This window comes from Syngnathoides biaculeatus, chromosome 8 (assembly GCF_019802595.1).
Source record: "Syngnathoides biaculeatus isolate LvHL_M chromosome 8, ASM1980259v1, whole genome shotgun sequence".
In the NCBI taxonomy this organism is placed as follows: Eukaryota; Metazoa; Chordata; class Actinopteri; order Syngnathiformes; family Syngnathidae; genus Syngnathoides; species Syngnathoides biaculeatus.
Genome location: NC_084647.1, coordinates 4,048,764 through 4,072,824, shown reverse-complemented (window position 1 = coordinate 4,072,824; position 24,061 = coordinate 4,048,764). Strand labels below are relative to the sequence as shown.

The window sequence follows — 24,061 nt, the reverse complement described above, 5'->3', positions numbered from 1 at the left end:
GATGTGCGTGCACACACACACACACACACATTGGCTTTGAATTAAAGCGTTGTGGCTTTAATTCCGAGGAGCTGGCGTCCGTACAAGGAAAAAGCAATAAGTCTGAGCATGAAGTGAATCCATAGTTACAATATTCTACTTTGGGAAGTGTTGTGAATGACACAGTGACACCTTGTGTGTTTACCATCAACGATGCAATCCGATCCTCCACAATGTCAGAGGAGCTGCACTACAGTTTTCACACCCTTAGTGGGTTCTTTGCAGTTGTAGTAGTTTTTCTAACCGAGGACTGGTAGGTAACGTACATCTGTTTGTTATGTATATTTGTGCACTCACTATTGTCTCTTAGTTTGTTGAGTTTGTAGATTGGTTTACTTCTCTATTGTAGGGTACATGAAGTAGTTCACATAAAAAAGTTACCCACGACTAATTCTGAGGACCACATCACATATGATGGCTGAAACTTGGCGATATGCCCGCTAGTTCCATCAGGAGGGTCCAATACTTCATCTCAAAACATTTTTACGACCTCTTAGTAAATATTCTGATCAGTCCAAGGTTCACTCAGCGTGTCTCGCCTTGGAAATAACTCCACACTCTTTTCCGCACAACCCCTCTATGTACGGTGGAATTTTAAAGCAGATGTTTAACTACTACGTAAGAGGGAACCTCAGCTGACTTTGGAGGAGGTGGTATTTAGGATGGATATACATCGAGATGACAGCTCATTCAGCAGTTGCTTTCAGTTTCGGCAGTTTAAACAATCACTCTGGGATCAAGCTCGCTTTTCAGTTGTGATCAGGGACACATTCGTTGCTTGCACCAATGGATGTTTTATGTTTTGTTTTTTTTTAGTTCCAAGAAATACATAATCAGTTACCCCTGAATGACACAGAGGTGTCAAATCAGTCAAGTGTGGATGGAAGACCATTGCAAAAAAGAACTTGTGGTTATTTTTCTTCCCCATCATTAAAACTGACGTTTCAGTATTTAGATAGTATTTAGACCATTTTTCTTGTACAGTCTGTGCTTGACATTTATTGTTTATAGTAAGTGTTTATCCGTGTGTGTTTAAATGAGTTTATAGAGGGATCCAAAATACTTGCACTCTGTTTAATTGTGATGATGTACATTCCGCTCGACGGGACAATCTCCTTTTAATGTTTATGGTCTGTAAGCAGCGTTCAGGAGTGTGTTTTAATTCACAAGATTTACACAAAGAGGGAATGTGAAGTGTTAGTGCGTGCCCACACCCGACAAAGAAATGCATCTATGCATTTTGTCTGAAGTCAGCCTGAAATAAGCTCCAGTTTACTTGAGACTCTAATGATGACATGCGGCTTAGAAAATGGATGGGATGTTTTACTGTTAACGCTAATTGTGAAAATCCGGGGCTGTTCTAGGATCAGAGGTTTAGGAGTCCTGGAATTTATTATAAGGGGTTCTATAAATGGGCCAGGAATGCCAATGGGGGCCATGTTACCACTCATATAATGCACGCACACACACACACAATACTAAGCCTTATTAAACAGGTTTGCCATGATGGGGGCACACAAATGCAACATTAAGCAGGTATGCCATGGCAGGCAATGGGTAATTTAACATAGCCTGAGAAGAGCTGAGGTGGCCTGCAGGCATTTTTTTTTGAGGCGATAGTCTCCTTCCACGCACATTTTTGTTTCACATCCCTCCAATGCCAACTGGGCCAATGTGGCCTTTATTATTATTATTATATTTATTATCCTGAAAGGTGAGACTAAATAATAAAAATATAACATTTTCTCTCAGATTATTCTGCGGAAATGGGCGACACGGTGGAACAGCTGGAGAGTGTTGGCCTTACAGTTCTGAGGAACGGGGGTCAAATCCCGGCCCCGCCTGTATGGAGTTTGCACAGTCTCCCCGTGCCTGTGTGGGTTTTCTCTGGGTACTCCGGTTTCCTCCCAGATCTCAAAAACATGCATTAATTGGAGACTCTAAATTGCCCGTAGGTGTGATTGTGAATGTGACTGTTGTCTGTCTCCATGTGCCCTGTGATTGACTGGCAATCAGTTCGGGGTGTACCCTGCCTCCTGCCTGATGACAGCTGGGATTGGCTCCAGGCATCCAACCCGTAGTTAACGAATTAAAAAAGGCAGGAATTTTACGCACGTGCCCAAACTCGCCTTGTAATACGCCTACATTTCCAGTCCGAAAAGCACACTCTAACAAATGGAGATTAATTCAAGATTTGCGTGCAGTAAACCAAGCAGTACAATCGCGTGCGCCAAAGGTTCCTAATCCACACACTCTTTTGAACTCATTACAACCGGGAACCAGGTGGTTTTCGGTGGTGGACCTGAGTAATGCCTTTTGGAGTATCCCTGTCCATCCTGACAGCCAATACTGGTTCACGTTTACGTTCAAAAGTGAGAAATTAATGTTCACAAGGTTATCCCAGGGATTTTGTGACTCCCCAACAATTTTCTCAGAAGCAATCACAAGGTGTTTGGCCTCATTTAATGTCCCACACAAGAGCCAAATTTTGGTATATGTGGATGACATTTTAGTGGCCTCAAACACACAAGAGCAATGCAAAATCGATACATTAGCGTTACTGCAATATTTGTATGACACAGGAAACAAAGTTTCAAAAGACAAAATGCAATTATGGAAACAAGAAGCAACCTATCTAGGACACATTTTGACTGAGCGAGGACGCATTGTCAGTGACAAACAGAAACAAGCCATCGCCAAGGCTCCAAAACCTGTAACAATAAAGCACATGATGTCATTTTTGGGTCTTTGCAATTATTGCCGTGCCTGGATTGCAAATTACTCAGAAATCACGCAACCATTGCTGAACATAATTTATGATAAGCCAATGACATTACAAGACAAAATTGCATGGACCCCAGAAGCCGACAAAGCTTTTGATCTTGTCAAAAGATAACTCATTGATTCAGGTGTGTTAGCACTACCAAATTATGACAGGGCATTTTAGCAGACAGTGACTGCAAAAAACGGGTTCATGACCTCAGTGTTGCTGCAGAAACACGGAGGAAAAATGAGACTAGTTGCATACTATTCGCAACAATTGGATTCCGTAGCACGAGCCATTCCAGAGTGCGTTCAGGCCGTGCTGGCCACTGCTCTGGCTGTTGAGGCGTCTGGGGAAGTAGTCTTGTTCCACCATTTAACACTGAAAGTGCCACACGCAGTTTCACTCCTTCTGCTGGAAAGAAAGATGACATTTTTGTCACCAGCATGGCACTTACATTGCACCGTGACATTGTTATCACAGGGACACATCACAATTGTAAGATGTGGGGGACCGAATTCAGCGACACTTTTACCCACACCAACAGAGGGCACTCCACACGACTGTGGAAGGCACGTCCAAATTTCCACCAAACCGCGACCTGACCTAATGGACACTCCCCTCCCGACTGGAGAGGTTGTTTTTGTTGACGGATCAGCAAGCAAAGGGGAAGACGGCCGCAACAGGGTGGGATTTGCTATAACGACACAAACTAAGGTCTTGTTTCAAGCAACACTTAACTCTGTGTGTTCGGCACAGGCAGCAGAATTGTCTGCACTGATCCAGGCTTGTAAGATGTTTTCCAAGAAACATGTTACAATCTGGACTGACAGCCAATATGGCTGGGGCTCAGTTCATGTGTTTTGTCGACAATGGTCAAATCGGGGCTTTACTACCTCAACAGGTAAAGAGGTTGCTCACAAGGCACTTCTCCAGCAGTTACTGGACGCAGTACAACTGCCGGACAAAGTAGCCATTTGTAAATGTGAAGCTCACTTAGCAGGAAATGACACAATCACAATTGGTTACAGACTAGCTGATCAAGCAGCCAAGGCTGAAGCCCAGGGATTCCCCATGGTTGACACAGCACTGGTGAAAGAGGTAACAAAAACACATGCAGTAAATCATGACATTTTGATTTCACGTCAGAAAAAAGCACCACTCACTGAACACACACATTGGGAGGACAAAGGTGCGAAAATTGACAAGGACGGGGTTAGTAAATTAGCCGATGGAAAACCCTGGCTGCCAAAATCATTATTTGGATGGGCAGCAATATTGACACATGGATTGAGTCATGTGTCAACAGGGGGGATGGTGGCGTTGACACAACAGTATTATCACACACATGGGTTTACACACTTCTCGAAAAAATTTTGCAAACAATGTATTATCTGTTTAAAAAAATAATGCACAAGGGTATTTAAGACCACAAAGAGGAACATTTCCTCTGCCTCCAGAACCATTTCACACATTCATACATTGAGTTAAACAAAGCATTAGGGATGCAATATTTTTGGTGATAATTGATGTGTTCTCTAAATGGGTTGAGTTGTTTCCAACAGCACATGCTGATGCAAAGACAGTTGTAAAAGCACTGTGTAATCGTATTATTCCAACGTTTGGCATTCCAAGTGTGATTCGAAGTGACAATGGCACACATTTTGTGAATGACGCTGTGACAAAAGTTGGACAGCTGCTGGAAATCGACTTAAAGCGTCATTGCGTGTATCATCCGAAATCTGCTGGACTCATTGAACGAACAAACTGAACTGTCAAAGCTAGACTCATAAAGACAATGAGGGAAACAAAACGACAATGGCCTGACTGTGTTTCAATCATTGCAACGGCAATGAGGATAGTGCCAGCCGAAGGAAAAACATTATCCCCATTGAAATTCTATATGACCGCCCTGATAGACTTCCAGACCTGGACTCGTCAGAATCACTAGCAACGGGCACATCGATCCCAGTCCACATGAAAAACATGTTTGACCGGAAAGAGATGCATAAACACAATGACTTGCCAGTGTGTTCTGCTCCACATATAGATCACATCCGCGTGGTGGACCAAGTCTTCCTCAAAGTGCTGAGACGACCTCGCTGGGACAATGAACGCTGGGACGGCCCCCACCAGGTGATAGCAGTGACACCTACGGCTGTAAAGGTCAAGGGACGTGACGGCTGGATCCACCAGTCGCAGTGCAAGCCCCTTCAATTCCCTGCTGACGGGCCTAGTGACGCCAGTCCCTCGGGGTAGGATCTCCACGACGTACACACCAGTGTACCGACGAAAGACCACAGTTGGAGAGACGGTCTTCCGTGGCAAACACACCCCTCTCGAGAAGATGGAGCAGACCACCGGCCAGAGGCTGACTGCAGTCCTGTCAACCATATATGCTGTTTACTTTCTTGCAGGGCTGTGCCTGATGGCAGTTGGTGCACAACCTCGCGGCAAGGAAAGCACCAACAAGGAACGGTTGCCCAGCCGTAGACTGTCTACGTCCATCCTGGGAAACCTACGGCTGCTGATGGACAGAACGGGGACGATGATTAATGTAACTTCCCTTTCCCAAGAACTTTCCATCACCATCCTGCTGGACCAATTGCCGTCCCGCCAGACAAGGTTCAGCAAGATCTCAGCGGTTCCTGACTATCCGGGTGCAAATTTAGAAGAGCAATATGCTGAAGTAACTAAAATGAGTCATTGGCAAGATTATTGGTTTTATCTAATGAGTGCCCATGATGCAAATTATAAAAAATGATTGTCCTGGTGGAATTATATGACTTCTGTCTATGGTGATTATTGGTCAAATCCACATAGCAATCAGGGAGCGTAAAATTGGCACGGCAAACTATCAAAGTGACAAGGTCTGATGTACCCACCATAACATTTGTATTACAGCCAATGTCGTCCCTACCAAATAAAGACAGAGAACTGTACTATGCTTACGCTATGGGAATGGTACGGAGGAGGGGGCCATTCGCGTGTCCCAATTAAATTGTGCTATAATTGGCAGCCACCCGTCCAAAAGAGATTTGAGTAATGCTAATTTAAAGCCTCCAATTACACAAAACACCCCAGTTTATTTTGATGTAATTGGCCAACCTCGGAACATCCCAGACAAAGATAAATTGTTAGATGAAACGAAACCAGCATTCACACAGCTGCCTTTCATCTTCTTCTTCTTCTTCTTCTTCTTTTCCTTTCGGCTTGTCCCGTTAGGGGTCGCCACAGTGTGTCATCTTTTGCCATCTTAGCCTATCTCCTGCATCTTCCTCTCTAACCCCAACTGCCCTCATGTCTTCCCTCACCACATCCATAAACCTTCTCTTTGGTCTTCCTCTCGCTCTTTTGCCTGGGAGCTCCATCCTCAGCATCCTTCTACCAATATACTCACTCTCTCGCCTCTGAACATGTCCAAACCATCGAAGTCTGCTCTCTCGAATCTTGTCTCCAAAACATCCAGCTTTGGCTGTCCCTCTAATGAGCTCATTTCTAATCCTATCCAACCTGGTCACTCCGAGCGAGAACCTCAACATCTTCATTTCTGCCACCTCCAGTTCAGCTTCCTGTTGTTTCTTCAGTGCCTCCGTCTCTAATCCGTACATCATGGCCGGCCTCACCACTGTTTTGTAAACTTTGCCCTTCATCCTAGCAGAGACTCTTCTGTCACATAACACACCAGACACCTTTCGCCAGCTGTTCCAACCTGCTTGGACCTGTTTCTTCACTTCCTGACCATACTCACCATTGCTCTGGATTGTTGACCCTAAATATTTGAAGTCGTCCACCCTCGCTATCTCTTCTCCCTGTAGCCTCACTCTTCCCCCTCCACTTTTCTCATTCACGCACATATATTCTGTTTTACTTCGGCTAATCTTCATTCCTCTCCTTTCCAGTGCATGTCTCCATCTTTCTAATTGTTCCTCTGCATGCTCCCTGCTTTCACTGCATATCACAATATCTGCGAACATCATGGTCCAAGGGGATTCCAGTCTAACCTCATGTGTCAGCCTATCCATTACCACTGCAAACAGGAAGGGGCTCAGAGCTGATCCCTGATGCAGTCCCACCTCCACCTTAAATTCCTCTGTCACACCTAAGGCACACCTCACCATTGTTCTGCTGCCATCATACATGTCCTGTACTATTTTAACATACTTCTCTGCCACACCAGACTTACGCATGCAGTACCACAGTTTCTCTCTTGGTACTCTGTCATAGGCTTTCTCTAGATCCACAAAGACACAATGTAGCTCCTTCTGACCTTCTCTTTACTTTTCCACTAGCATCCTCAAGGCAAATAATGCATCTTTGGTACTCTTTCTAGGGATGAAACCATACTGTTGCTTGCAGATACTGACTTCTGACCTGAGTCTACCCTCCACTACTCTTTCCCATAACTTCATTGTGTGGCTCATTAACTTTATTCCTCAAAAGTTCCCACAGCTCTGAACATCCCCTTTGTTCTTAAAAATGGGAACAAGAACACTTTTCCTCCATTCTTCAGGCATCTTTTCGCCCGCTAGTATTCTGTTGAATAAGTTGGTCAAAAACTCCACAGCCATCTCTCCAAATTGCTTCCATACCTCTACCGGTATGTCATCAGGTCCAACTGCCTTTCCATTTTTCATCCTTTGTAGTGCCTTTCTGACTTCCCCCTTAGTAATCATTGCCACTTCCTGGTCCTTCACACTTGCCTCTTCAACTCTCCCTTCTCTCTCATTTTCATTCATCAACATCTCAAAGTATTCTTTCCATCTATTTAGCACACTACTGGCACCAGTCAACACATTTCCATCTCTATCCTTAATCACCCTTAACTGCTGCACATCCTTCCCATCTCTATCCCTCTGTCTGGCCAACCTGCAGAGATCCTTTTCTCCTTCTTTCGTGTCCAACCCGGTACACATGTCTTCATATGCCTCTTGTTTAGTCTTTGCCACCTCTACCTTTGCCCTACGTCGCATCTCGATGTACTCCTTTCGCCTCTCCTCAGTCCTCTCAGTATCCCACTTATTCTTCGCTAATCTCTTTCCTTGTATGACTCCCCGTATTTTGGGGTTCCACCACCAAGTCTTCTTCTCCCCTTTCCTACCAAAAGACACACCAAGTACTCTCCTGCCTGTCTCTCTGATTACCTTGGCTGTCGTTGTCCAGTCTTCTGGGAGCTTCTGCTGTCCATCGAGAACCTGTCTTACCTCTTTTCGAAAGGCCGCACAACATTCTTCCTTTCTCAGCTTCCACCACATGGTTCTCTGCTCTACCTTTGTCTTCTTAATCTTCCTACCCACCACCAGAGTCATCCTACAGACTACCATCCTATGCTGTCGAGCTACACTCTCCTCTTCCACAACTTTACAGTTAGTAACCTCCTTCAGATTACATCGTCTGCACAAAATATAATCCACCTGCGTGCTTCTACCTCCGCTCTTGTAGGTCACTCTATGTTCCTCCCTCTTCTGGAAATAAGTGTTCACTACAGCCATCTCCATACTTTTTGCAAAGTCCACCACCATCTGTCCCTCAAAGTTCCTTTCCTGGATGCCGTACTTACCCATCACTTCTTCATCGCCCCTGTTTCCTTTACCAATATGTCCATTACAATCTGCACCAATCACAACTCTCTCGCTGTCTGGGATGCTCAGAACTACTTCATCTAGTTCCTTCCAGAATTTCTCTTTCAACTCTAGGTCACATCCTACCTGTGGTGCATAGCCGCTAACCAAATTATACATAACACCCTCAATTTCAAATTTTAGTCTCATCACTCGATCTGATACTCTTTTCACCTCCAAGACATTCTTAGCCAGCTCTTCCTTTAAAATAACCCCTACTCCATTTCTCTTCCCATCTACTCTGTGGTAGAATAATTTAAACCCTGCTCCTAAACTTCTCGCCTTACTACTTTTCCACCTGCTCTCTTGGATGCACAGAATAGCAACCTTTCTCCTAATCATGTCAACCAACTCCTGAGCTTTTCCTGTCATAGTCCCAATATTCAAAGTCCCTACACTCAGTTGTAGGCTCTGTGCATTCCTCTTTTTCTTCTGACGATGGATCCGGTTTCCTCCTCTTCTTTGTCTTCAACCCACATTAGCTGAATTTCCACCGACGCCCTGCAGGTCAGCAGTGCCGGGGGTGGGGGTTGTTAACCCGGCCCATGATCGATCCGGTATGGGATTCTTAAGATGAACGCTCATATTTGCTTGGAAGTTTTTACGCCGGATGCCCTTCCTGACGCAACCCTCTGCATTTATCCAGGCTTGGGACCGGCCTCCAGATTGCACTGGTTTGTGCCCCCCATAGGGCTGCATTACAGCTGCCTTTCATAAGTTATCTTTTTCCTATAACCTCGTATAAGCACACTGAACTCATCAATTATCTAAATCATAAAGTTAACACGTTAACAAATTTCACAGAAGCATTGTTTACACATACAGCTTCACAATTGCATGCCACTTCACTTGTGGCTTGGCAGAATAGGCAGGCATTAGACATGATATTGGCGGAAAAAGCAGGGCTTTGTCGTTTGATTGAATCTGGTGAGTGTTCTACCTTTATCCCTCTACACACATTGTCTAATGGTTCATTAACTGAAACCCTTACACTACTCGGGGCTTATCGGGAGAAAGCTCAGAGTATGGAAGGTGTCGAACCAAACGCCTTTTTTGCAATGGGTACAGAATACGTTTGGAAATTGGAAAAGCATAGTTGTTGCTATAGGGGCTAGATTGCTGTTCGATTATTAATATCCATCCATCCATTTTCCGAGCCGCTTATCCTCACGAGGGTCGGGGGAGTGCTGGAGCCTATCCCAGCTGTCATTGGGCAGGAGGCAGGGTACACACTGAAATGGTTGCCACCCAATCGGAGGGAACATGGGGACAGACAACAGTTGTACTCACAATCATACCTAGGGGGTATTTAGAGTCTCCAATTAATACATGTTTTTGGAATTTGGGAGGAAACTGGAGTGCCTGGAGAAAATCCACACAGGCATGGGGAGAACATGCAAACTCCACATAGGCAGTACCGGGATTGGAACCCCAGTCCTCAGAACTGTGAGGCCAAATGAGATAGACACGCCACAGATGAAAACCACACACGATGCAAATGTGGAATGCTAAATAGGTGCTGACTCTTCCAATCTATGACATTGTCAACACATCTGTTGAATGGGTTGGTGATGCCATGTGAGTGTAACCGGTTAAAAGTTGGTACAGGTAAAAGTTCAGTATAATAGAGTAGCAGGTTATAGGATTTTTGTTTATGCAATGTGGTGGAGTATCTGTTAAACTGTGTGTGCTGACTGTATTTTGTGTTAGAGGGATTTGTATTTAAATGTGTTTGATTCAATTGTGAAAAAGAAATACTTTTGTTTGTCATTTTGTTGTTGTAACCATTGTTTAAGAAGGACAGGAAGTGACGTGTGGAGGAGAAGAGAGAGAGAGAGAGAGAGAGAGAGAGAGAGAGAGAGAGAGAGAGAGAAAGAGAGATAGAGAGAGAAATAGAGAGAGAAAAGAGCTGGATGGAGAAGTGGTTGAAAGAAAAGTCAAAGAAAGTGAACGGTGGACATTTATCAAAAGTTCATCAACGTGTTCGACAAGGGCTGTTGAAAGTACAACTGGGATAGTGTGTCGTTTGTGTGGACTACTCAAATCACGCCGTAACGTGGTGGAGTTAGCCGCTACCACAGGGGCTAAGTGCATGCATGGGACTTGGCTTGGGCGCTAGCAACCAGCTAACGCTAGCTAGCAAGGCCTGTGTGTTGGAGCACGAGGGAGAGGACAAGGGCGCTAGCATCGAGCTAACGTGGCTAGCGAGGCCTGTGTTTGGACTTCAAGGAAGAAAAAACGGACGAGGACCGTGAGGATGCTGGACAGAGGAAAAACCACCTTCACCTTTCTTCACTCCTGCCTTGGGAAGCACCGCAGTGACATTGGGGTTTGAATTTCGCTTGCTTGCCGGCTATATTCATATTTGTTTGGGCCCTTAGCTTAGCACGTGTGCATTGTGTACCTGCTATATTGACTTTGTTTATTTGACTGTTGTGTATACATGTTTGATTTTCCAGCCTTTATTTTGTTATTAAATGTTCACACTTTTTGTTACATAACCAGGTTTATTATTTGACTATCTGCAAGACTGTTAAAATAGTGGTGAGTTTATATGATAGCTGGGTTATCTACATTAGATAACCTTTACTCATAAGGGAAAAATCATTTCAGAGACTTTTTGATAGAGAATTAAATGCACAAGTAAAGAGTAAAGTTGTAATAGACATTTAGAGTAATTACCATTGAGTTAATTAATTAGTTTACTACTTTGGAGTGAGGAAAGAACTCAGGTGGCTACCTCGTCGAAGTATTTTATACTAGAGAGGCGCTACATGAGGTAAAAGTATTCTGTAGTTTTTCTTTTGGAAAGAGCAGCAGCTGATATATGTTTTTATCCTCACACTCCACGAAGCCAATGGAAGTCAGATAGAGTAGATTCCCTCAGTCATACAACATACATACAAACAGACAAATCCCAATTCTAAATAATTTGGGATATCCGGAAAAAAAGTAAACACATTTCTTGGTAAAGTGACGAAAGTGTTACCCTGACAATGGTTTTCTCAAGTGTTCCTGAGCCAACGTGGTATTTGACACAATGTTACAGTTTTTTAATGCAGTGCTGCTTGAGGCACTGAAGGTCACGGGCATTCAATGTTTTTGTTAGACAAGGGATTCATATTCAGGCTCTATCAAAACAGTCAACAATTCTTAACTGGACAGCAAGAGACATTTTTGTGACGACAGCCCCGGATTTGATTTCATCCCATACTGATTCATGCAGGTCGTTCGTCGTACCTGGTGACTCCCTGTTACTGGAAAGAAGAGCTTCTCAGTGTGGGCCCTCAGTAGTCCTCATCTAAACGCCGCAAGGGATAGGAGTAGTTTCATTTTCCAAATAAACTCAAACTCATTTTGATAGCTCAGTGAGTCATCATGGAGTCTCAGCATGAGTCACAGAAGGGTTCTTTGAGAGTACCACCATATCATCTTTGCATTCATGTGTCTGAGACAAAAACTCATACTGTAACAAACTGTATTTAATGAAATATTTTTAAATTAGTATGTGTAGAATAAGTTTCTTGTCAAGATATTTTCAATTTAATGTCCCATAATGTGCGGTTTACATTAGATCACTGTGGAGGATTTTGTGCATGCAAGCAAACCATCAGCAGTTTCACATCATTGTAGTTTAGGTCTACATGCTAAATCACTCACAGCCTGTTAAGTCTCACTGGTCTCTAAAACGGCACACTACAATGACACACGTGGTAGGACGAATGCTGTGGATTAATGTGCTGCGATTTGAGAAAATGTTGATGGATGGTGATAGGCAACAAGGATTGTTGTGAAGCTAGAGTGCACGTTAGTGCACAGTCACATTCAGAAAGTACTTATTTTAGGTTCGTGTTTTTTGCCGGGCTAAATTTTACACTCCATGAGCGATTCCAGTTTAATCCCTATATCTCAGTTTTTACATATACATTACAAGTGATGCGATAAAATGGTGGAAAACTGGTTATCACATCTGTCTCACAGTTCTGAGGACCCAAGTTGAAATGAATGAATGAATTATAAGTGACACATATCCAATTAGACTGTATTTATATTCATAAAACAACCTGCATGCGCAAGCACCTCAATTGTACATAAGTCTAAATAGCAGTCACAACATGGATGTAAATGGTAAAACAAATATTACACATTTACATAGCTTTTAGTTGGACTGGGCTAAATTTTGAAAGGCCTTTGAAAGGTAACCCGAACTCCACTGGCTAATTTTGGTAAATCAGTTTGTTAAAATGTCCCATACTTGGACCTGATTAATTGTTCATGATATTGCTCTATAGAGTACAACACAAACCTGTGTATTTCCATAATTCAAGATTACATTACCAGGTTATTCACTCGGATTTGTCCGATATAATGCCCGAAGTGTACAGTGAAGAAAATAAGTATTTGAACATCCTGCTATATTGTAAGTTCTCCCACTTAGAAATCATGGAGCGGTGTGGAATTTTCATCGTAGGTGCATGCCCACTGTGAGAGAGATAATCTAAAAAGAAAAATCCAGAAATTCCAGTGCATATTTTTTTAACGATTTATTTGTGTGATACAGCTGCAAATAGGTATGAGAACACCTGAGAAAAATAATGTTAATGTTGTGTACAGCAGCCTTTGTTTGCAATTACAGAGGTCAAACATTTCCTGAATATGTTCAACAGGTTTGGACACACTGCAGGAGGGATTTTGGCCCACTCCTCCACACAGATCTTCTCTAGATCAGACAGGTTTCTGGGCTGTCGCTGAGAAATACGGAGTTTCAGCTCCCTCCTAGGATTTTCTATTGAGTTTAGGTCTGGAGACTGGCTAGGCCATGCTAGCACCTTGATATGCCTCTTACGGAGCCACTCCTTGGTTTTCCCAGCTGTGCGCTTCAGGTCATTGTCATGTTGAAAGACCCAGTCATGACCCATCTTCAATGCTCTGACTGAGGGGAAAGAGGTTGTTCCCCAAAATCTCACAATACATAGCCGCAGTCATCCTCTCCTTAATGCAATGCAGTCGTCCTGTCCCATGTGCAGGAAAAACACCTCCAGAGCATGATGCTACCAGCCCCATGCTTCACAGTAGGGATGGTGTTCTTGGGATGGAACTCATCTTTCATCTTCCTCCAAACAAGGGTATTGGAATTATGACCAAAACGTTCCATGACGTCTTAGTGTATGACCATTAGTCACCTTGTAAACGGTGGTCCCAGCTCTTTTCACCTCATTGACCAAGTCCTGGCGTGTAGTCCTGGGCTGATTCCTCACCTTTCTAAGGATCATTGAGACCCCACGAGGTGGTATCTTGCATGGGGCTCCACTGCGATTCACCGCCATGTTCATCTTCTTCCATTTTCCAATGATTGCTCCAACAGTGGACCTTTTTTCACCAAGCTGCTTGGCAATTACTCCGTAGCCCTTTTCAGCCATGTGGAGTTGTACAATTTTGTCTCTGGTGTCTTTGGACAGCTCTTTGGTCTTGGCAATGTTACAAGTTTGACTACTACTGATTGTATGGCCTGGGTTTTATGCAGCTAACGACCTCACACAGGCGCATCTGATTCAGGATAATACATGAAGTGAAGGCGGAATTTTAAAACCGGATTAACAGGTCTTTGAGGGTTAGAATTCTAGCTGATAGACAGGTGTTCAAATGCTTATTTGCAGTTGTATCACACAAATAAATCATAAAAAAAAATCATACGTTGTAATTTGTGGATTTTTCTTTTTAGATTATCTCTCTCACAGTGGACATGCACCTATGATGAAAATTTCAGACCCCTCCATGATTTCTGAGTGGGAGAGCCTGCAATATAGTAGGGTGTTGCTTATTTTCTTCACTGTATCTGGTAAGTAAGTCATCAAGACTTATACAGAACAGTTTGAAAGCATATAAAAGTCTGGATGCATACAAATACTTCGTTGGTGGATCTGTTCTCAATCAGGAATAATTCCCACATAATGATGGACCCGCTCAATTTTTTTTTTAATACAAATCCCAATATTTAAATAAATGACCCCTGGTTTTACACAAACTCGCATTCATTAACTACGATTGCAAAAAAAAATTAGGACAGGGAGTCGGCTCCTCTGTACAGGGAAACGTATTGCGTCCACACGTTAACCTCCGTAACCCTCTCTGCGACAGAATTTTTTCTTTTTTTAAAATATGCATTGTTCTCAAATAAGTCAACTTGGCATTATAAATACTTCATGAAAATTTGAGATTGAGAAGAATAATTCCTACCTGAAATGATCGCTACACAGGCATGTGTATTTCACTGGGCACCACGCATCCTGTCGAATTGCTGAAATCCATCGATCTTTTCTCGTCTTTTCAGATGGTATTCTACAGAATGTTACCTTTGTAGAATTGTCTAATCTATTGTGACAACCAACAGCACAACAGGTCTCGGGCAATTTAAAAAATCTGCTCTGATTCAACGACTCTCGCACTGCCAAGCATGTTGGGTTGACCGGCAATATGGCGGCGTGCAAAATGTGACGTTACGTGCACGAGCTCGCGTACATTTTGACCATGGGTTTAACTTTTTTTTTTTAATCTAGTTAAGTATTGTTGCAAAACAACGAGAAATTTGTTTACTTTCTAATGAACATTATTTGAATGGTTTTGGTGGAACCCGGAAATGTATGTCTATATCTCCATCTTAAAGTCCAACTGACACCAAAAGCATATTTTTTAGTATGGTTTTCATAAAAATACATTTAATAAATATCAATTTTTTTCACCCCTCAACATGATTTTGACGTATATGGCTTTTTGTAACTCCCGCCATGAAAATCCTCTCCAGGGATTTGTTTTGGAGAAGAAGCAGGAAGTGGCTTTATTTGCAGACGCCCACTCAGGTAGGTTTGTGTGTTTATACCAGTTTTACCTGCAGGAAGGTAGCACTTTGTTCCTTGTGTTCGCCAAAATGCCGGCTTGTTGTATTGCTGGATATTGCTCGAACACTTGGGAGGATGAATTCACTCTTCACACTTTTCCAAAACCCCCAGTTCGTCATGAAAAATGGATTGCACAGGTGCAAGGGACAAGAGCTGTGTGGGTTCCAAATGACAGGTAGGTGTTTCTAGAGCTCTTAAAAAAAATAGTTTGGGGGGGACGACGTAATCCTTCTTTCAAGCGAGCGATGACAACGCTCGCAGCCGGACAGAAGTGGCTCATCGCGGCGCCAGGTCGTGGCATTGTCGTCGCTCGTGGCTGAGTACACTACATACTGTCATACATACTGTTGGGGAGTCTGTTGTTAGTTAGATGTGATCCACATATCATCTCGATATGGCTCAAAATGATAGTGTAATATTGCCCCAGTCACTTTGCTCGACTGTGAGATGTTCTCTTCTTCGAAAACAGCTTCCGTGTCAGAAGGGGCATCGGAAAAATCCGAAAATCTCTGTTGTTCGTCTCCCGTAGCAGCTGGCACAGCGTCTTCTCAATGGCGACTGTCCCAGTGTGACAGCTGTAAATGACGTAGTTGGCAATATGGCTACCACTTGGACGTCGGGTGAGACTTCCGCAACTTTATGCATAGGTGACACGCTCTCCGCTCATATTTATTTTTTCGTATAGACAATGAAGTGAATAATATTCGATGTAATTTTCATCACAATATCTATTTTACAATGTATATAGGGATGTCAGTCGGACTTTATCAGGTAATGCAGCCCTATGGGGGCACAAACCAGTGCAATCTGTAGGCCGGTCCCAAGCCCGGATAAATGCAGAGGGTTGCGTCAGGAAGGGCATCCGGCGTAAAAACTGTGCCAAACAAATATGAGCGTTCATCTAAAGAATCCCATACCGGATCGGTCGTGGCCCGGGTTAACAACGCCCGCCCCCGGCACTGCTAACCTGCAGGGCGTCGGTGGAAATTCAGCTACTGTGGGTCGAAGACAAAGAAGAGGAGGAAACCGGATCCAGCGTCAGAAGAAAAAGAGGAATGCACAGAGCCTACAACTGAGTGTAGGGACTTTGAATGTTGGGACTATGACAGGAAAAGCACAGGAGTTGGTTGACATGATGATTAGGAGAAAGGTTGATATTCTGTGCATCCAAGAGAGCAGGTGGAAAGGTAGTAAGGCTAGAAGTTTGGGAGCAGGGTTTAAATTATTCTACCACGGAGTAGATGGGAAGAGAAATGGAGTAGGGGTTATTTTAAAGGAAGAGCTGGCTAAGAATGTCTTGGAGGTGAAAAGAGTATCAGATCGAGTGATGAGACTAAAATTTGAAATTGAGGGTGTTATGTATAATGTGGTTAGCGGCTATGCACCACAGGTAGGATGTAACCTAGAGTTGAAAGAGAAATTCTGGAAGGAACTAGATGAAGTAATTCTGAGCATCCCAGACAGCGAGAGAGTTGTGATTGGTGCAGATTGTAATGGACATATTGGTAAAGGAAACAGGGGCGATGAAGAAGTGATGGGTAAGTACGGCATCCATGAAAGGAACTTTGAAGGGCAGATGGTGGTGGACTTTGCAAAAAGGATGGAGATGGCTGTAGTGAACACTTATTTCCAGAAGAGGGAGGAACATATAGTGACCTACAAGAGCGGAGGTAGAACCACGCAGGTAGATTATATTTTGTGCAGACGATGTAATCTGAAGGAGGTTACTGACTCTAAAGTAGTGGTAGGGGAGAGTGTAGCTCGACAGCATAGGATGGTAGTATGTAGGATGATTCTGGTGGTGGGTAGGAAGATTAAGAAGACAAAGGTAAAGCAGAGAACCATGTGGTGGAAGCTGAGAAACGAAGAATGTTGTGCGGCCTTCCGGAAAGAGGTGAGACAGGCTCTCGATGGACAACCGAAGCTCCCGGAAGACTGGACGACGACAGCCAAGGTGATCAGAGAGACAGGCAGGAGAGTACTTGGTGTGTCATCTGGTAGGAAAGGGGAGAAGGAGACTTGGTGGTGGAACCCCAAAATACAGGGAGTCATACAAGGAAAGAGATTAGCGAAGAATAAGTGGGATACTGAGAGGACTGAGGAGAGGCGAAAGGAGTACATCGAGATGCGACGTAGGGCAAAGGTAGAGGTGGCAAAGGCTAAACAAGAGGCATATGAAGACATGTACACCAGGTTGGACACGAAAGAAGGAGAAAAGGATCTCTACAGGTTGGCCAGACAGAGGGATAGAGATGGGAAGGATGTGCAGCAGTTAAGGGTGATTAAGGATAGAGATGGAAATGTGTTGACTGGTGCCAGTAGTGTGCTAAATAGATGGAAAGAATACTTTGAGAAGTTGATGAATGAAGAAAATGAGAGAGAAGGAAGAGTTGAAGAGGCAAGAGTGAAGGACCAGGAAGTGGAAATGATTACTAAGGGGGAAGTCAGAAAGGCACTACAAAGGATGAAAAATGGAAAGGCAGTTGGTCCTGATGACATACCGGTAGAGGTATGGAAGCAATTTGGAGAGATGGCTGTGGAGTTTTTGACCAACTTATTCAACAGAATACTAGCGGGCGAAAAGATGCCTGAAGAATGGAGGAAAAGTGTGCTAGTCTCCATGTTTAAGAACAAAGGTGATGTTCAGAGCTGTGGAAACTATAGAGGAATAAGGATAATGAGCCACACAATGAAGTTCTGGGAATGAGTAGTGGAGGCTAGACTTAGGACAGAAGTAACTATCTGTGAGCAACAATATGGTTTCATGCCTAGAACGAGTACCACAGATGCATTATTTGCCTTGAGGATGGTCGTGGAAAAGTACAGAGAAGGTCAGAAAGAGCTACATTGTGTCTTTGTAGAACTAGAGAAAGCCCATGACAGAGTACCAAGAGAGGAACTGTGGTACTGCATGCGTAAGTCTGGTGTGGCAGAGAAGTATGTTAAAATAGTACAGGACATGTATGATGGTAGCAGAACAATGGTGAGGTGTGCCTTAGGTGTGACAGAGGAATTTAAGGTGGAGGTGGGACTGCATCAGGGATCAGCTCTGAGCCCCTTCCTGTTTGCAGTGGTAATGGATAGGCTGACAGATGAGGTTAGACTGGAATCCCCTTGGACCATGATGTTCGCAGATGATATTGTCATATGCAGTGAAAGCAGGGAGCATGCAGAGGAACAATTGGAAAGATGGAGACATGCACTGGAAAGGAGAGGAATGAAGATTAGCCGAAGTAAAACAGAATATATGTGCGTGAATGAGAAAAGTGGAAGGGGAAGAGTGAGGCTACAGGGACAAGAGATAGCGAGGGTGGACGACTTCAAATATTTAGGGTCAACAATCCAGAGGAATGGTGAGTGTGGTAAGGAAGTGAAGAAACTGGTCCAACCAGGTTGGAACAGCTGGCGAAAGGTGTCTGGTGTGTTATGTGACAGAAGAGTCTCTGCTAGGATGAAGGGCAAAGTTTACAAAACAGTGGTGAGGCCGGCCATGATGTACGGATTAGAGACGGAGGCACTGAAGGAACAACTGGAAGCAGAACTGGAGGTGGCAGAAATGAAGATGTTGAGGTTCTCGCTCGGAGTGACCAGGTTGGATAGGATTAGAAATGAGCTCATTCGAGGGACGGCCAAAGCTGGATGTTTTGGAGACAAGATTCGAGAGAGCAGACTTCGATGGTTTGGACATGTTCAGAGGCGAGAGAGTGAGTATATTGGTAGAAGGATGCTGAGGATGGCGCTCCCAGGCAAAAGAGCGAGAGGAAGACCAAAGAGAAGGTTTATGGATGTGGTGAGGGAAGACATGAGGGCAGTTGGGGTTAGAGAGGAAGATGCAGGAGATAGGCTAAGATGGCAAAAGATGACACGCTGTGGCGACCCCTAACGGGACAAGCCGAAAGGAAAAGAAGAAGAAGAAGAAGAAGTCGGACTTTATCAGGTACTGTATCACAGCCAATGACGTAGATCACAGCAGTGTACTTGGAGAACATAATTGTACGCTGGATATTGAACCACTGACACCTTCTCTCGCCAATTGTATTTACCTTATAGGTTTCAACAGTAGTATTACACTAGATTGGTGTACGTATATTCACCCGCAAGGGGTTTTAACTCAGGAGAACCAGTCATAACAAAGTGACGGACGGCGTTGTTGTAATACTGAGGTCCACCAGTAGAAGGCGCCCAGAATCTCGTTTTATCTTACCTCGTGAGTGTCAATCAAAATGTTTTAATTGTCAAGGCAGATTTTTGGGGTATGAAGGGGTCGTATTGAATATCATTGTTTCGCTAAAACAATTAATCTAAATGTTACCTTGTAGTTTTCCTAATGAAGAACCGTGTTTCCAATCGCTTGCACATCTTCAGACTTTAAGCAAAAGAATGACTCCATGTGTATGTCAAGTGTGTATGTAGGAAAAAGAACCCCTGATGACTGAAGCAGCAAATACTTCAAGACCTCTGAAATCTGGTTTGTTGCTGTTTGTATCTCACACTCCCCACCTTGCATACTCATAGAGGGAGAGGGAGAGAGAGATGGTGGTGGGGAAGGGGGGAGGGGGGTCACTATTCCAGTAAATCTGTTTGCCAGACTCTTTCCTCATCTCAAAGCCTGTTTTACTGTTTCAGACACACTCCTTTAAATACACACACACATACAATGGCTATCTGGTGTGTGGAATGTTTGCCTTGTTGGGGTCCAGTTACAAGGAGGCGGTTCTGCGGCTGTCTATCTCATCTTGACATCAAACACTATTGTGAAAAAGAACAGTTAATAAAGTAAAAATGTGAGGTAAATGTACTTTAAGGCAAACAGAGAGATCACTTAAACCCCACCGTATGACATTTGCTGTTTTTGGCCCAAAAGCTTTTCTCACTCTACTCTAGTTGGACTATTTATCTGAACGAAACCCTGTTAGGCCAAGTGGATGGATAGATAAAAATGGCAGAACAGGAGACAGAAAGCAGACATACTAGCAGCAGGGGCAAAGGGGTTTGTGCTGACCCTTTCACTCAAATGAACTGATGCAGATGGCAGCTGAAATTCACATGGAAAATGGATGTGTGTTTCACACATTAAGTCATTTAGACTTCATATTAGAGGTCGTTATTGTAGCATTACAGTCACAAATATAGGACATATTTACGGAATTGTTTTAACGACCCCAACACACATGATGAGTCTCCAATACGCCTAACCCCCGGATTGGAATTAGCTGGCTACTTTCGACAGCTTTCACAAGTACCCGATATCTTGAAATAAAGTTACTTAGTTCAAGGATTGGCACTTTGGTACTAGCATGTTTAAGCAGCTCATTTGTAATCACTTCTTCTTGGAATTTTCTGCATTTTGTTCACAAGAGCTATATATATAAATATACACACATACACAAGCAGTCTTCAGATCTTGAAGGTTCCATGGGGTCTTACCCATCATGAGATGTGTCTTGACTCACACCTTGGTAGTGAGACCTAAAAAATAAATTGGGACTGAACCTGCTGATATTCATTTGCTCTGACAAGGGTGGATTGCTGTTTGAGTGATATAATTAAGGTTTTGTCTTCTCTTTCCATGTTTTTTTTTTCGTATTTCCCATTCTTCATGTGTTCAATACTTTTCCCTCTATCATTTCACATTATTACTTCTGGTCTTATTTATTCTACTTTCAATGTACGAATTGATTACTCAGGTTGTTGCCAAAATCTGTAAAACATCATATATATACATATATATCCCTTGATTCCATTTATTTTTATAAATCTCAACAAAACAAGTTTATTTCCTCATTTAAAGAGGATGAAATATCAGGAGATGTGAAAAATATATGACAATGAGAAGAAAAGAAAGGTGCAGAGTAAAGGAGGAAAGTCTTTCTGACAATTTACACCGGACCAATAAAAGTCCCCCCCCCACCCCTCACCAGCCTCTGTCACTCCCCTCCCCTAAATTTACTAGCCACTCTCCTCCTCCTTTTTCCCTCCCCTTCTGTTCCTTCCTCCAAGACAAAAGCAGCGCTCAGCCCGAGAGTTTAAACAAACCAGAGAGGCAGCACATTGCAGAGCAGGCACAGACACACACAAACGCACACACACTGTCATACAGCTGTGATGTGTAACACAGAATGAGGTTGAGGTAAGTTCACTGCAGCTGTTAGTGAGGATTACCTCATTGCTGTGTTTTATGGGAGTTATGAAACGTAAGAAGCCTTTATGTGACTCCTTTAAGAAACAAGCTCGCTCTAGTGTGTTGGGGTTTTGTGTTCTAAGTTAATGATACTTGGAAAGGAACACCAGAATACACATCGTACTCATGCTTCTTAAATCTGCTGGAACTGTTTGCAAAAGGTCAAGTCTTTTTCTGTCTTGTACTCTTCCAGAGGACTCATCCACACCTGAAATGCAGAGTTCTCTGGAGAAGATGCACCTCAGGGCAGCACCATAGGAGACATTAACCAGATCAGAACGTAGGCCCTAACCTTCACCTTGCACCTTATGTCCGTCAGCCCATTCCCCATTAATTAATCCCTCAACAAAGTGAATATAGACATTAACCTCCGGATTGAAAGATCCTTACCAGAAGCAATAGAGGACCTAATGGAAGCAACAAACCAAGCTGAGATGGGAGACCTGTGTCACTCTCACGCCTCCAGCCCAGAAGGAGAAACGGTATGTGAGGCTCTGGCCCGTCATGAGAGGACTCTGAGGGAGGCCATCAGGGAGATCCACATGGATATCAGTGCCTTTAAGTTAGGCATGGAACATCGGCTGGAGGACGCAGTCAGCCTGAGCGGGACTCTTGGACAAGCCATGAGTCAGCTCCAGCAGGAGAACCAAGAGCTCAGAACTCAGCTGCAAGTTCTAAGCAAACGAGTGGAACTCCTAAGTGGCATGAGCAGTCAAAATGGCAAGAACCACCTCAATGGCATCCAAACCAATCACTCGGAGCTCAAGGAGGTGATCTACGGGAAGGCTGAGGGTCCCACTCAGAGTGTCATCCAGACATGTACCCTAGGCATCCAGACCCAGACCTACAGAGCCCACAGGACTCACGTCAATACTCCATCCAGCCCTGCGACCTTCTCCTCTTCCCCAAACTCCAGTAGTCCTCCAGTCACTTCAAGAGTATCCACCATCGTGACCGGTCCCATGTCAAGCAGCAGCCCGCCCACTGGCCGCTTCTCCAGCCGAGCCACATTTTCCCTGTCCAGCAAAACCAATGTAAGTGACCAGTCATCTTTTAAAACGTTATATGCAAAATTCCCCAGACATTGCTATCAGAACCATCAAGCATGTTGCAATGAACACTTTCGTACCTGATAATTTTGTTGGGGCAGCATGGTGGATCAGCTGTAAAACATTGGCCTCACCATTCTGAACTCCAAGATTCGATCCCGGCCCCGCCTGTGTGGAGTTTGCATATTCTCCCTCTGACTGCGTGAGTTTTCTCCGGGCAACTGGGTTTAGGTCCACATCCCAAAAACATACATTCATTGCAGACTCTAAATTGCCCTCAGTGTGATTGTTAGTGCGACTATTTATCTCTATGTGCCCTGCGATTGGCTGGCAAGCAGTTCAGGGTGTACCCAGACTCCTGCTCGATGACAGCTGCGGTAGGCTCCAGCACTCCTGCGAACTTTGTGAGGATAAGTGGCTGAGAAAATAGTTGGATGGATTATTTTGTTGGTCGAGGAGAACCCTATTTTGGGATGCTCATGGGGCCATTTGTATTGTACCATGCTTCAGCTCTGTTTTGTTCAGAGATTCAAGAGACTTTAGAAAACAGCCACAATTTTTCATTTTATTTTAGAGCATCTCGAGGCGGGGTAATTAAACAGATTTGATAACTCCACGAATTTGCCAAATGGTGATCGCATCATTATACACTTATGAGGAATTTGACATTTCAATATGTAGTCCAATTTTTGTCTCTTCTTCACTTGTTGTGTTAAGAGGCATATGGGATTTCTGCAATTTATTTGGCTTTTATTTTGTTTTAATTTAGCTACTCTACATTCTTCCACGTACATCTCCAGGGAGTATAAGGGTCCCTCTGTGGGAATCATTGCGTTATTGCGCCATGCCATTTTTGAACTGGATGACCACAATCGGGTGAAAGAGTCTATGAGATATTGATGAGAATATAGCAAACAATTTCCCCTCGACTACACTAATCCATTAATTAGAATGAGGTTGGACAGCAGCGCTCCAGGATGCTCTGAGATTCACGGCTTCTGTATCTTGGGACAATGCGTGCTCCTGGGAGTAATGGTTAAGATGGACGTGTGCTTTTATATAACTTTTTTGTGAAGTATTCTTGCTGTGGTCTGTGAGGGTATTAATGTGTGACTCCTGTCTTTTATTCTTGCATACAGGAGGCATGATGAGATTCCAACTCATGAACATTTAATTGTAGAATGGATTTAGTGGCTTTCGGTTTCATTGTCATGACGCATTTGTCTGCCTTTTCCAAACAGGCCTATCTTTAAAGCTTCCGTCTAACTCTCTTATCACGGTGCACACTTGCTCATTCACTAACAGGATGCCTGAAGTGTTAGCCTGTTTGCTTTTTTTTTTTTTTAACTTTTTTTACTTTTTCAAATCTCAAAATTTCTAATCAAAACTCATCTCATTTGTTCACCATTAATAATCTAATCAGATTCTGTTGCATTTTTGACTTTCCCCTCTTTTCTTTCCCACTAACATTGTCCACAAACTGTTCGACAGTATATATTTCAGGACCACTC

At 43.6% G+C, this 24,061-nt stretch overlaps 1 protein-coding gene and 1 long non-coding RNA gene across 3 annotated transcripts in view; both read left to right on the top strand.

Annotated features, from left to right (window-relative positions):
• Window positions 1-61: 61 nt before the first annotated feature.
• LOC133504759 (uncharacterized) lies at window positions 62-6,260 on the top strand. The gene is made up of 3 exons (XR_009796071.1): window positions 62-292; window positions 3,835-3,904; window positions 4,854-6,260. It is a non-coding gene; the product is annotated as an uncharacterized LOC133504759 (long non-coding RNA).
• Window positions 6,261-21,319: 15,059 nt separating this feature from the next.
• smtnl (smoothelin, like) overlaps window positions 21,320-24,061 on the top strand; it is a 33,728-nt gene continuing 30,986 nt past the window's right edge. For both annotated transcript variants that reach the window (XM_061827917.1, XM_061827916.1), the window contains exons 1-2: window positions 21,320-21,450; window positions 21,695-22,535. In XM_061827917.1, the coding sequence (XP_061683901.1) occupies window positions 21,912-22,535 (624 nt within the window). In that variant the 5' untranslated portion in view covers window positions 21,320-21,450; window positions 21,695-21,911. The remainder of the gene's footprint in view (window positions 21,451-21,694; window positions 22,536-24,061) is intronic.